This window comes from Hippichthys cyanospilos, chromosome 6, assembly GCF_059441005.1.
Source record: "Hippichthys cyanospilos isolate Australia breed blue-spotted pipefish chromosome 6, RoL_Hcya_1.0, whole genome shotgun sequence".
NCBI lineage: Eukaryota > Metazoa > Chordata > Actinopteri > Syngnathiformes > Syngnathidae > Hippichthys > Hippichthys cyanospilos.
Window position 1 is genome coordinate 19,170,958 of NC_142374.1, and position 13,835 is coordinate 19,184,792.

The 13,835-nt window shown below is 39.9% G+C and overlaps 2 protein-coding genes across 3 annotated transcripts; one reads left to right on the plus strand and one right to left on the minus strand.

Annotated features, from left to right (window-relative positions):
- The first annotated feature begins 560 nt into the window (after positions 1-560).
- On the plus strand, positions 561-8,444 carry LOC148422641 (neuroepithelial cell-transforming gene 1 protein-like). Of its 2 annotated transcripts, XM_088417115.1 has the most exons (12): positions 561-825; positions 1,839-1,905; positions 2,726-2,785; positions 3,242-3,349; positions 3,421-3,588; positions 4,254-4,316; positions 4,399-4,495; positions 4,838-4,914; positions 4,993-5,250; positions 6,176-6,346; positions 6,437-6,623; positions 7,460-8,444. In XM_088417115.1, exons 1-12 carry the CDS (start codon positions 680-682, stop codon positions 7,711-7,713), a joined length of 1,656 nt encoding a protein of 551 aa, XP_088273241.1. In that variant the 5' UTR covers positions 561-679; the 3' UTR covers positions 7,714-8,444. The 2 variants fall into 2 exon arrangements, with proteins under 2 accessions (XP_088273241.1, XP_088273240.1); XM_088417114.1 differs by having other exon boundaries at positions 6,176-6,623.
- Positions 8,445-8,747: 303 nt separating this feature from the next.
- LOC148422642 (ankyrin repeat and SOCS box protein 13-like) lies at positions 8,748-13,663 on the minus strand. The gene is made up of 6 exons (XM_088418424.1): positions 13,458-13,663; positions 12,507-12,706; positions 12,037-12,187; positions 10,866-11,000; positions 10,360-10,551; positions 8,748-9,571 (listed from the first exon to the last, which is right to left on the minus strand). Exons 1-6 carry the CDS (start codon positions 13,498-13,500, stop codon positions 9,423-9,425), a joined length of 870 nt encoding a protein of 289 aa, XP_088274550.1. The 5' UTR covers positions 13,501-13,663; the 3' UTR covers positions 8,748-9,422.
- Between the last annotated feature and the right edge of the window lie 172 nt (positions 13,664-13,835).

The window sequence follows — 13,835 nt, forward strand, 5'->3', positions numbered from 1 at the left end:
TTCCCTTCTCGTCTTGTTCTCGTCTAAATTAACATGTAGAACGCGTGATGATAAAATTGAATATTTTTGTTAGTGTGTTCACATATTTTTCCACAGTATTTTTTGTTTTTTTACTTCTCAGTGTGTATATTTGACTTATATTTCCCTCTGTTTTGAATTGTATTCTTTCCTTGTACTTTTTGTTGTGCCAAGTTATCAAAATAATTGAAAAGATTGTTTTTGTATTATACATTTTGGAATCTGTATTTTTTGTAACTTTGTCAATAAAGCAATTGAATTCTACTTTTACAAGATCATCATCTTTACTCGGTATGCTTCAATATCGAATACATGGACATTATAGTACTTTATTCTGTATAGCCGTTACTTCACGTCGGGTGTATATGAGGGGAACAGTTTTGAAGCCTTTGCCTATTGGCTCCTCCCACTTGTATTGTTCGCCTATAAGCAAAAACCGGTAGCTTTTCAATGATTGGTCCGACGCGACATTGCCTGGATCTCTTCTCTGATTGGTCCATTTCTAATAATCCGCCATATTCAAACTTCCGCCGTGCTGTGTTTTTAACGTCACGGGTCTGTTGATGATTCTTTTAAAATCCACAACTGTTTTCCAACCAATTTACGTATTTCTGACGACGTCAAGGTTTTATTTTTAAAACCTAAAGAAGTCTGCCGCAGAATGGAAGAAAGTGAAGAAGTAAAGGCAGCACAGACGTCGGAGAAAAAGCAGAAGCTTCGTCGGACGTCTTCGAGATTGTCCAACGCCAGTGTCAGCAACCTCGCGGAGCCTTCGCCCAGAACTCTCCGCAGAAATAACTCCAAAAAGTACGCCAACTACTTTAAACTGAATGATTTTGCGTTTTATATCATTTTTATGAGTGAGATTTTTGACAAGTTCCAAAACTATTACGTTAAGTGTCTGTTTGCGAACTGCTAAACGATGCGTTCAAGTACCTCCTGGAATCCACAAGTTTTTCATCACGGTTTAAATTACACCAACGTTTTTAAATCAAAGCCATCTGAAGTTTATTTTCTCATATTTGTTTACTTACTTGTTAAGCACATTTGTGAAAGCTTTTAATACGTTGCCTCGTTTTAATCTATGAGTAAATGCTTATAATTTGATATTTTTCAGAATCTGTGAATTTCCGCTTGCCGACGAATGCATCAGTTGAGATTGTAATTTGAAAAAAAACATGTTTTTTTTTGTTTTTTTTTACTTGTTTTGCCTACATTAAAACCATGACTGTAAACAGAAGATCTTTTATTTATCTCTTTTGGCAAAGGAGAAATCTATTACATTGTAGTTTGTGTTTCTATTATCTGGGGAAAAACATATTTTAAGGCAATTATTGTCCAGACTGGTATGAAATAATACTTATAATGCTTTTAAAATGACATGTTCCACTTATCTATAATTTTTGAAAAACTGCACAAAGATTTATCGCATTTGTTTTGATAAAAAAATACAAATGGAAAAGTTAAATTCGTTAAAAAAAAGTAGGACACGATTTAGGAACACCCCGTGGGTGTCATCCACTGTGCACTAAGACCATACTGTAACTCACAATAAAGAGCTTGTTCCCTGCTTCATTTTTTTTTTTCTTCATCAGCAGGGTGCAGCCGCTTTGCAAATACACTGCAGATTGTTCAAATCCCTTTGTCATTCCCAGCCTCACAATCCATACACAATTTACAAATTATAGCTACTACAGTTATTTCTGTTTTATTCATTATAGTCTTTTTTAAGTAATATTTTATTTAATAATTTCATGGAATGTATTAAACTGCATTTGTGCATACTGTGTAATAATGTTTTTTGATGTCCTACTTTTTAGACCTCTACTCCAGAGAGGAAGCTCCTTCACCTTTCTCACTCCGGGAACTCCTTGGGACTTCAGTCTAGTGAGTACACGAGAAAACAAAACACCAGGAGCATCGCATCACCTGTGTATCACCGAAGTCAGCTCAGAAGTTCTTGAACTTTGAACTTGAGATCTCTCCAAATATCGTCATAATGACAATTGAACAAAATCTACAACCTGTTCTGTGCATATACCCAGCAGAAATGTGGGGGGGGGGGTCCCCTTTTTTCAGAAAAATTTAGAATTACAACGCTTTAAAGTAAAGAGTTATGGGTTATGAGAAAAAGAATGTTTTTTCCAAGCAATTGTAATCTTTACAAAAACAAAGACATGTATAGTCGTGATAAAAATTGAATCTGACAGGTTAATTTATCTGACAGGAATAAATTTGTGTTTTTAAAGTCAAAGTGGTATGTCACATTTTTAACACGTGAACAAGAAAATGCCACGGATTTCTACAGTATTATTCTCAAATCATACCCTTATTTTTCATATCATATTCTCTTTAATTTAGGTCCACATTCTACCAAGAATACACAATTGTTTTTTGAAATAAAACGGCTTTTGTGATATATTCATCCTTTTTTAAGACCATTATTCATGCTGAGATGTCATATTGTATGTATGTGACATATCATTTTATTTGAATTTTCAATCGTCCAAAAGCTAATTTAGGTAGACGTACAATAAGCAGTTTATTTGTCCCAATATGTATGTATCCATCCAATAAAAAAAGAATTAACATATTTTAGCTGAAGTGTTTCGATCCCAGTGTGAGAATAGCTGTCTAAAATGAAGCAAAATATCTTCTCTATTTGGCAATGTGTTTTGAATGTGCGTCTAAATTGTTTTCGTGACAGAAGCGAAAACGCAAAGAAAAGGAAGACGACACGGTCAGCCTGTCCAGTTTTGACCTCAAGGTGAGAGAAAGCGCAGGAAACTTTTGTTGCCTTTATGCATTTTGCAACAGTGGTTCTCAAGCTTTTTTAAAATGATGTACCCCGTGTAAAATGTTTTTTCCATATACAATTCAACACAATCAAGCCATACAGCATTTTGCAAAGGAGTCATGTTAATGTAATTTAGAAATCATTTGCTTCATGTTCCAATTAATTTACTCTTATTTGAAAAGAGGAATATACTGTTACTGTCACAGGATTAAATGTGATTTGCTAATACACATAGAAAGCTAATTAACATTTCATGCACCCCTGAAGTGTCTTCAAGTAACCCAAGATAAACATGTAACCCATTTAAAAAACACTCATCTATAACCTCATGCCCCCACTTTTTTAACCTTCACACAGAATAAAGTCATTTTCCTTATAACATCACCTCGATTGTGTGTCATGAGGACAAATTGTTGTGTTTGTCAGGAGCCGACATCCAAGAAAGGACGACCCCTGGCCAGGGTGTCATCTCTTGTCAACTTCATGTCCCCTTCTAAAAACGGAGCGGTGCGACGTTTCGGGCAAACCATCCAGGTAAAGGACTGGAGCGGGGGCGTCGTTCAAGGACTCTCTTTTAGAGACTTGACTGAACATGCGTGTTGCAGTCCATGGCGCTGCGAGGGGACAGCAAGTCTCCGGGCACGTCTCTCCGCAGCGGTAGCAGGGTGGCGGGTCCCACGCCCACCAAGCGCAGGAACAGCACACTGTGGTCGGAGATGCTGGACAGTCAACAGAAGAGCTCCTTCTCCTCCAAGGAAATCAAAAGACAGGAGGTGATGCTTTTTTTGCATCATTGGTGTTGTCGGGATGTTTACTAAGTGTAGGTTATACTCGGTGTCTCAAATAAATCTTGAAAAGTAGGCAACAAACAGTAGTCGGGGAATAGGTTGCGCAACTACACACACGGGGAAAATCTGTACTACAAAGAGACCAAAAATACATTTTAGATAGCTTTACATTCTGACATTTACTGAAGTGCAAAAAGTAGAGCTCTGTTTTTGCTGTTTGGATTTGAAGTGCACATTTCAAGGAACGGTGGATCAGTGGTGCAAGGGTCAGCACGTCCGCCTCACAGTTCAGGGACCCGAGTTCAAATCAACCTTGCGCCGGCCTTCCTGTGTGGAGTTTGCATGCTCTCCCTGTGCCCACGTGGGTTCTCTCAGGGCACTCCGGCTTCCTCCCACAATCCAAAAACATGCATGGCAGGTGTATTGGACATACTAAATTGTCCTTAGGTGTGATTGAATGCGTGAATGCTTGTTTGTCTCTGTGTGTCCTGCAATTGTCCGCCCCCCTCTTACTGCCCAAAGTCTGCTGAGTCCAGTAAGCCTTCTGCCCTTGTGAGGATAAGTGGCTCTAGAAAATTGATGGGCGGATGGATTTCAAGGAACTATTTTTCAGAGTAAATAACATGAATTCTCTTCTTTTGCTTCTCCAGGCAATTTATGAGCTCTTCAGGGGTGAACAGGATCTCATCGAGGATCTCCAACTTGCGCGAAAGGTCTGAGTACGCCCAAAAATTCATGAATTTTACTATAGTCTAGTTAATAACATGAATAATGTGCAATGGCCGTTTGGCTCAGGCATACCACGACCCCATGCTCAAGCTGTCCATCATGACGGAGGAAGAGCTGGCGCACATCTTTGGCGATCTGGATGCCTACATTCCTCTACATGAGGGTCAGTTGGAACTTTTATGTTTTTTCACCTGTTTGGCACGATCAAGGTTGCCACAAAAGGCCAATTTCTCCTCAGTGTTGCTCACTCATTTTAGAACTGACTTAGCAGCAGTCATATTCAGTTTTTTCAAAGATCAAGAATATAAGCCTGCGAATGTAATTTGCATCTCAAATTTTTGCTCACAAGTCAAATCCGCTAAACAACTTGTCGCTCACATCTCCAGCCATCACAGTATTTTGATCATCTGAAAATTGAAAACACAACTCTGCTCATGACAGCTTTATATAGATGCAAACTAGTTTTATTTGAGTGTGCCCATTTTGTTTGTATTTTTTTTTGTAGAGCTTTTGATGAAGCTGACCAACGGAACGAGCCCCGACGGGACGGTGGCTCAGATCGGACAAATTGTGATCGACTGGGTAAGAGTGACGGCGAGCTGGCCGGTTCTTCGTTTGCGCGTGATCACAGTGTGACGTGATGGCGGTGTCGCACCGCAGCTCCCGGGTCTCAACGCGTACCGGAACTACTGCAGCAATCAGCTGGCGGCCAAGGCGCTTCTGGACCAGAAGAAGCAGGACCGGCGGGTGCAGGACTTCCTGCAGCGCTGCCTGGAGTCGCCCTTCAGCCGCAAGCTGGACCTGTGGAGTTTCCTGGACATCCCGCGCTCGCGACTGGTCAAGTACCCGCTGCTGCTAAGGGAGATCATGAGGCACACGCCCGCCGAGCACCCGGATGTCGCCAACCTGGAGCGGGCGGTAGGCTTTTCCTGAGATTATTTGCCAAGTTTGCAAAAAAAGAAAACAACTTGCACTCAAATGGAAATAGGTGTGCGTGTGTTTGCGTCTTTTTAGGAGAACTAAAAAGTCAAGGTATTAATTCAGCTCAAAAACATTAGAAAAGTAAATATTAGAATGTGTCTGAAATACAATAAAAAGTAAATATTTTACTTGTCAGATTTCTGCGCTTTGTTTTGATGACAAAAGATTTCATAGTGCTCAGACTGAGAAAATAAGAAAAACATCACAAACACATGAACATAACAAAATCAAATTTAGATTACAGTAAAAAAACAAGTGCATGATAAAAATAAATCCAAAATTAGACTACATTTTGAGTACATTTGATAGATTAATTAAAACAAAATTACGTGGAATGGACATGTTTGGGGGGTTTTCCATGTTACATTTTTATGAGTAATTTTGATGCTGGCACGTCAGCTTATTTCTGCCAATCTTTTTCCATCGTCATTAAGATTTGAAAATTTAATTGATTTAAGAACAAAAAAAATCATAAAAGATGTAAGAAACGTTTTTGATCAAAGCATGAAATTATGCTACATTTTAAATCAGTTTTTTTTTTTGTTTTGTTTTTTTCAATCTGTGTTGTCATCATTCTGACATTTCAAGCTCAACTGAAAGGTCCATTTTTCCTGTGAATATAAGTACTGGTCTAAAAATGACCAGTTACAAGTTTTAATTTCTAAATAATCATTTCAAAAGCTAAGATAATAGATCTTGCCCTAAAATCACAATACGTAGTCTCAAAGGGCTTCACACACAGGCCAACACTGCACAAAAATAATCAAAATCACGTCACATTACTTCATTGTATCCTTTTCTTGACCTCTTTATATTTTATTTATTTGTTTCCCCCTCTCAATTAATTTGATTTGACCCGCAGGTGACGATCATCCAGGAGATTCTGTCGGACATCAACGTGAGGAAAGGCGAGTCGGAGTGTCAGTACTACGTGGACAAGCTGGAGTACCTGGACCACAAGCAGCGGGATCCTTTGATTGACAGCTGCAGGAGCCTGCTGTGTCACGGCGAGCTCAGGAACAAGAGCGGCTTGGTCAGCGCACACACACATACGCAAAAACTGACCTTCCTCGGAGGAAGTACGTTGAAGGACATCAGCATGATGATGATGTCATCTCGGCAGAGGCTGCACGTGTTCCTGTTCTCGGAGCTGCTGGTCCTGACCCGGCCGGTGACACGCAACGAGCGGAGCTGCTTCCAGGTGTACAGGCAGCCCATCCGGGTGCGGGACCTGGCGCTTGAAGATCTGCAGGACGGCGAGGTCCGCATGGGCGGCTCCTTCAGGGGGGCCTTCACCAACGCCGACAAAGGTGCCCTCAAACAGTCTTCTGTCAGACATGTTCCTCTCAACCTGCCCCCAGCCTCTCTTTTTTTTTTATTCTTTCTTCTCTCCTTCCCTTCTTTCCGTCATTTTTGTTGTTTTTCTTTCTTTCCGTCCTTCTTTTCTTTTTTGTTTCTTTATTTCTTCCCTTCCGTCTTTTCCTTTATTTTTCTTTCTTCCTCCTTCATTATTTCTTTTCTTTCCTCTCTCTGGACTTTTTCTTTCTTTTTTTACTCCCTTACTTTTTCTTTGATTCCCTTATTTTTTGTTTTTTTTTCCTCTTTCTTTTTCCTTTGTACGTTGCTGACAAATGAAGAATGCTGTGGTCGTTGCAGGAAATGGGAGGAAAAAATATTCTGCTGCTTTGCACAATTTGAGCAAACAGACCGTACAACTTTTTTTTTGTTTGTTTTTTGTTTTGTTTTTTTGTCCTTCTGGGAGGGGATATAAGTACTATTATTATAATTTTTATTATCGTTGTTATTCTTACAACTTTTCTCTAGGCAGATTTATTTATTTTTGCTTTGTTTTGAGAGAAAAGAAATGAGCTGCAAGTTTTACATTCCTTTTATATTTATGTATAATTTACCGGTAATCAGTTGCTTTTTATGTTTGTTTTTTTTTGTTTGTTTTTTTTACATGGTCTTTTTTATTGTACATATATAATATGCTATATTTTTGGAATTATGGTTAGTTCTTTAGAATTCATCTCATGAATAAAAGAATTTCTATTATCAGCCTTTTTTAATCATTTTCTTTGATCCTCATGGCCTTTTTTCTCAATGGTTATCTTTTTTTTTCCCCCTCCCCCTTTTTTCTCGCCAGCTAAGAACATTTTCCGCGTGAGCTCTTGCGACCCGTCCCACGGCCAGTCGCACACCTTGCAGGTCAATGACGTCTACCACAAGCAGCAGTGGCTCAACTGCCTGCGCGACGCCATGGCGCAGCGCAGCGCCGTCATCACCGGGACCAAGCGCCGCTCGCCCACCGCCCACGACGGAGACGAAAACTGTCCGGCGGCGGGACCTCAGCTCAGGCCGCAAAGGTCGTGGATCAACAGGAAAGAGACGGGAGTGTAGAGGTGAAGGAATGAATGAATGAACGGCTTAACCACTGATTTCATGGTTTTTTTTTCATGCTTGTAGCAGACTGAACATAAAACAATCTTAACTGAAATTAAAAAAAAAAAAATCCAGTCATTTCCGTCCGTGTTTGTCAGAAGTGAGTCTTTGTGTATTCAAATGTACTGTATGTTTTCTAACCTAGTGATTCGCAACCGATAAAATATGCCGCAAGAAATTGTTCTATTTCACTTAGTTGGTCTAAAAAATAGTGTTAATTTACGAGGAAAAATCTAATGATTTTTCATCCGTGCCAGTAAAATAGCGAGGCAAGACAATTACACACGTTTCAAAAATGTACGCTACCTCGTGGAAACACTTTTTGTGAAATTATTTTGTCTCCTGAATCATTGTGACTCTTCTGTAACCCAATTGCTGATCCAAGACACAAATTTTCCTCACGAAAAAGTATCCGTGCGTGTCGCCATACATGAAGTAGATTCATTTTTTGTAAACAAATCATACATTTTGGACCAAATAAGTGCAATTGAATCATTTAGTTTTCTTTGTCTGTAAACGAGTCCTATGTAGTATTTTTCATGTACATTTGAAAACATTGCAACTTTCTAGATAGCAGGTTTGCATTTTTTAAGCGTGCATACAAATAGAAAACTCATGTTTTCTATTATAATGTAGTCGCATCTGAGGAAATGCTGTCAGAAAATAAAATCCTGCTAGTTTATTCTTGAGATGAGTGTGACTGGCTTGTATTTGCTCACAAATGGCAGAGTTACCGCTTCAAATAGAATGCAAACAATATTATTTGTCAGTTTTTTTTTTCCTTTTGCGTGTGTTTTCTCAGACTTTCTGGTTTGAAATATTAGTTATGTAAGACTATTAGTTGATTGCATGGCATTTGTAAAGTCATTACAGCAGCAAGAAAAATACCCTGTCTTTTAGGGACAAGTTATAAATTGAGAGGGAAGAGAGCCAAACGTTGCTTCCATTTTTTTCCAGTTTAAAACTCTTTAGGAACGACCAAAACAATCAGGTAGCAGCAGCTTTTTTTTAATAAACAAAAATCACAGCCGTAGAACCATTTGTATTTTTTACAATTGTACATATTTACAGCATACATACACGTATAGTAAACCCCTGACATCGCACGTTCCGAGATTGGCTGTTTTCCTATTTTATAACGTTTTTGAGTAGTTAGGTAACTTTTGTTAGGCTTCCAGCTTTTGGGTATCCGCCACTAGATGGCGACACTCTTATGTTTTACTAAATTTGAAAGAAGAGTGAAACAGAAGCGTTTCAAACCCCGTTTAGTTTATTGCTGAAGATGGATGCAAAATTCTCGTTCACGCTGTTTTCTATGCGTGAAGAACGTGAGAAAGTTTATTATGTCGTTTTTTGGGTGAGGTTACTTATGTATATTGTGAGATAAATTTGGAAAAAAAGGCCATTGGTTAAACTAAAAAGAAACCAGTACATTACCACGAGTATTTGTACAGGGTATTTGTATATCACGGATTTGAATTATTGTATAGAACATTAGCGCTGCGATGAGAGGGGCTACGTTATAGACGACATAATTCATCAATTTTCTACTATGTTTGGAACATTAGTACAACTCAGCCAGGAAGATATGAAAATGAATGTTTCACGACTGATCACGATTGAGGCATGATTAAGCAGAGGCAAGCAGTTGCAGTAAAAAATACTTGTCATATGTCGAAGACGGGAGGCGGCGCGTACGACAGAAAGGCGACCATGCGCTTGGGCAAATTCAGCTGGGAGAAAACATGGAGCGCCTTCCCGCCAAGGGTTTTTCTCAGGGCCACCCGTGCCATCTGCTGGAGGCTTAGTGGCGTGTCTGCATGACCAAACGACAGGGATAAACAACAGTTGGAATGCTAGCTAGTTGTTAGCATTAGCAATTAGCCTAAGCAGAGGGACCTAAATTAATTAAAATGTTTAAAAACCCAACAAAAAAATCCTGAAACACAAAGGATAAAAAAAAGATTTCAAATAAAAACCTACACCAACATTAAAAAAGGAGACTCACCTGAAATTACATAAAAAGGATTTTAAAAAACTTAAAGCTAAAGCAAAAATCTGACAAAAAGTATCAAGGCAAAAACACGACCAATTCTAAGGAAAAACATGGCAAATTACTTGAATAATATATATTTGAAAGAGCTAATGTGACATTTCAATATGTTCAACAAAAATGAAAAAAAAACATTCATTAGGATTTGAGCAAAGCCAAACAAAAAAAAAATCTACTGAATCCTAACTTGAAAGAAAATTGTACGTGAGCACTCTTAAAGGGAAGGTGTGTAAGATTTTGATGTTTTTTCATTAAAAAGGAATAAATGATTGTAAATTTAAAAAAAACATGCAAATGAATGTGTTCTCAATGAACAACTGTATGTTTTAAAAATAATCATAGGTCTATTATCAATAAATTATATTACATAGGGGGGGTAATAATTCTCGGGAGGCGGCCATCTTTGTTATAGCTGCGTACAATGGTAAAAGCGGCCTCTGCAGCACCTCCTGCTCTCCGTAATGAAAAACTGTCTAAATCCTACACACTATCCCTTTAAGTCATGGCAAAGGTGCACAAGATAGCACATCTTTACGTGGGTGAGTACGTACCCTCGTAGAAGCGAAAACAAAGATGCGCCGGCGATCCGAGTGGCGCATAATGGACGGCCTTCTTGTCAGCGTTGTCTCGGGCGTGCAGGTCGGCGCCAAACTCCACCAGGAGCTCGATCAGGTCCACGTGGCGCGTTTTAGCTGCGTGGTGGAGAGCCGTCTCATGCAGCTTGGCCGCATTTACATTTGCACCTTCACATGATATCGAGCAAACAAATGTCAGCCACAATGCAAAAATTCTAAAAAATATACAGCAAAACCCTGACGAAATTTTGGGAAAATTCTGTATTTTCCATGCAGTAAGGCGCAAATAAAATCTTCTAACTTCCTCAAGAATCTACAGTGTGTTTTAGTAATTTGGTGCGCCATATGTGTACACTTGAGTCCCAAAATCTAATAATATATTGTGGCGTATGATGCGGAAAATACGGCGCATGGAAAAATTGCAGACAAAAATTACATACTTTGAACCAAAAAATGAAAAACGACATTTATGGTGGACTGACCAGCATTGAGGAGCAGTTTGGCGCAATGGTAATGTTTGCTGGCACAGGCGACGTGCAGCGGCGTTCCGTAGTGGCAGTCGTGCGCTTCCATGGCGGCGCCGTGCTGGATCAGCAGCTCCACGCAATCCAAATTGCCTGGAGGCAGGAATACAATAGACAAGGCATGGGCCGTTTTAATGGTTTGTTGTGGTCTTAAAATGTCAAGGTTGGCCTACATGGAGGATCAGGAGAAGGTCTTTGTCTTAACCCCTTTGGACCAAAGCATCACACTGTAGGACATGAGACGTTTGCGTGTCTGAACCAATAAATGTACAGGATTATGACAGTGTCGCCACCTCTGGCAGATGATTGGGTGAAATTTTACCAATCGAAATCAAGTCGTAATTCTACGACTTCCACGCGGTTTTGGGGTCTTGCAAGATGGCTCTCAAAACGGGACTTCAAAAAGGCTTTTTTTCTCATCAAAAATACATATTTATGCTAATGCTAGTCAACTAGCTTGCTTTCTGAATAAGTTTAAGGGTTACCAGTGATAACATTCAACTTTATTTTGAATATATATCAGCTTATTTTAGAGGATTGTTTTCCAAGTCTTGTGTACCTCACAGTGGATAACTTGTGGAAATGTGGCGCAGTTAAACAATAATCGGACTAGCCACAGCCTTTACTATCACTGTTGTGTACCTTATACTGAAAAGATGTCTTTGTACGACCTCTTTTCATTCTGTGAAGCCCTTTGAGACTTCGGTGATTTAGGGCTATATAAATAAAATTTGATTGATTTGATTGACTATAATACTGATTTCTGTGGACTAGTGATACACTATCACTAGTGCTTGCAGAGTTGACTCAACAAGTCGACTCTGACAATAATCATGGCAATTTTTTTTTTATTCACCTTTTGGCATGCATAGAGGATAAGAGGGAGGTCTGATTAAGAACAATTAAATAACAAGAAGAAGGTTTATGTCCAAATATTCACTATTAGACAATATATGTCCAAATAGATTGTGTTCAATTGAAGAACAAAAGTAGAGCAGTGGCTTTAATACTGTGACACTGTGATATTTTTACACATGGTTATCACACCGTTAGACTCTAATATCAGTCCATGCCTACATTGGACACGGGAAAAAACGCTTTTTGTGGCAGGCCGGTGCAGGCGTCTCACCTCGCAGGCAGGCCTCGTGGAGCGGCGAAAAGGTGAAGAGCGGCGGGTTAACGGCGGCGCCGTAATCCAGCAGCAACTTGACGCACTCCGGGCTGCCGGCCGCGCAGGCGTCGCATAGCGGCGTACTGCCGTCAATGTTGCGTGCGTCCACCTGCGGAGTTGATACATCATTTGTTACTAATGGGACGAGACATTATTTCAAAGAAACGAGATGTCTCACAAGATTGAGGCCGTGAGAATGAGATGAGATTTGTTTGCGGTGGTGTGTGGACTGTTTTAGGGCTGCAGATTTTGAAAGTAGGTATTGATTAAACTATAATGCATCCATCCTTTCATGCAACAACACGTTGTGCAGTATGAAGTCATGATTGCTTCCGTAATCAACTTCAAAATACTGGACAAGCCTTTGGCTTTCATTTTATTAAGCCACGGGTTCACCCAGAGCAAAAGCGGAAGGGGGGCGTTCTGACCTGCGCCCCGGCAGCCAGTAGCAGCGCAACGCAACTCGCGTGTCCCTGGATGCAGGCCTCGTGCAAAGGCGTGATGGAGTCGATGGCCACGGCGTTTACGGCCGCTCCCTCGCGGATCAGCTGCTGCAGCTTTGCCACTCGGCCAAGCGCCGCCGCCTCGTGCACCGCCGACCGCTCTGTCCAGAATCCCAGACCGTGAGCTGCAAATGTCAACATCCAAAGTTTTTTTTTTCCATTAAGAAAATAATCACACATTGAGAAGTATTAATTTAATAGTCTAAAATGAATGCTTCTTGGAAATTTTGATTGTTTAGGATAATAAAATTATAACAATGCGAATCATATTGTACAATGTTGCTATATTGGAGGACTAATTCGATTTAAAAGGAAGAAAACTTCAAGAAAAATAGGGACTTTAACCTGCAATAATAAAAAGGTATGCTCATAAATGGAAGTTTGCAATGGAGTGGAGCCACAATAACAGAACCGTGCGGGAACACTGTGATTTCACAATTAAGTTGTATCATTCAAAAAGAGGCCATACAAACTTTTTTCAAACTGTTTTTAATGAGCTTTGTTAGCTGCATGAAATGTCTAGTTTAGTTAATGTAGCAATCCTGTGAAAAACGGATGATGCTTTGTAACGAGCTTCGCTAACTGCAAGAAATGCCTATTTTAGTTAATGCAGCGGGCCTCTAAAACATGGATGGTGGACCGCAAATGGCCCCCAAACCTTGGTTTTGGCATCCCATACAATGAACTACAGTTGACTACCATTTTAAAGCCAAAGAGCTTAAACATGAGTCTCACACACTACAATTTTATTTGTGACCTTAATAATTCAACGTTAGTTTGTCACGATTAAACGGAAATCGAGTATTGGAATGTGTATTTTATTTGTTGCGTATGTACAATATATAAGCGGTCGTAAACATGTCATAAGCTCCTTACCGATGTCTCCGTACAAGGACGGTCTGCTTCGCGTTATTTCCATGTCGTCGTCATCGATGCTGAACCGTAAGACATTTAGAGATTAAACTCATCGCGAACCAAATGCGTCAAGTGGCGAGCTGACGTTGCTGCAAAACAAACACGGCGTGCGTGTTTTAAACTCGATGCTGCTATCAGTCCGTGGGTCAAGCAATGAGCTCGAGCAAAAGCGGGGAACGCTGGGAAATGTAGTCAACTTGCGTAGAACGTGATGTCAAACTAGGCCGAGCCTGGTTACCTACTTGCGTTCCTACAGTAGATATAACTTGGAAACCTGCCTTATTCCTCTGCCATTTTTTTTTGTTTGATTGAACATAGAGGTTTCTCGAAAATTTGAGG

Bases quoted from the DNA above. Each gene is read 5' to 3' on its own strand.
- LOC148422641 (XM_088417114.1), top strand. From the start codon at position 680: ATGGAAGAAAGTGAAGAAGTAAAGGCAGCACAGACGTCGGAGAAAAAG. The intron at 826-1,838 runs GTACGCCAACTA...CCTACTTTTTAG, and splicing joins CGCAGAAATAACTCCAAAAA to ACCTCTACTCCAGAGAGGAA. The intron at 3,589-4,253 runs GTGATGCTTTTT...TTGCTTCTCCAG, and splicing joins AGGAAATCAAAAGACAGGAG to GCAATTTATGAGCTCTTCAG.
- LOC148422642 (XM_088418424.1), bottom strand. From the start codon at position 13,500: ATGGAAATAACGCGAAGCAGACCGTCCTTGTACGGAGACATCG. The intron at 12,707-13,457 runs GTAAGGAGCTTA...TGACATTTGCAG, and splicing joins GTCCTTGTACGGAGACATCG to CTCACGGTCTGGGATTCTGG. The intron at 11,001-12,036 runs GTGAGACGCCTG...TCCTGCCTCCAG, and splicing joins CCACGAGGCCTGCCTGCGAG to GCAATTTGGATTGCGTGGAG.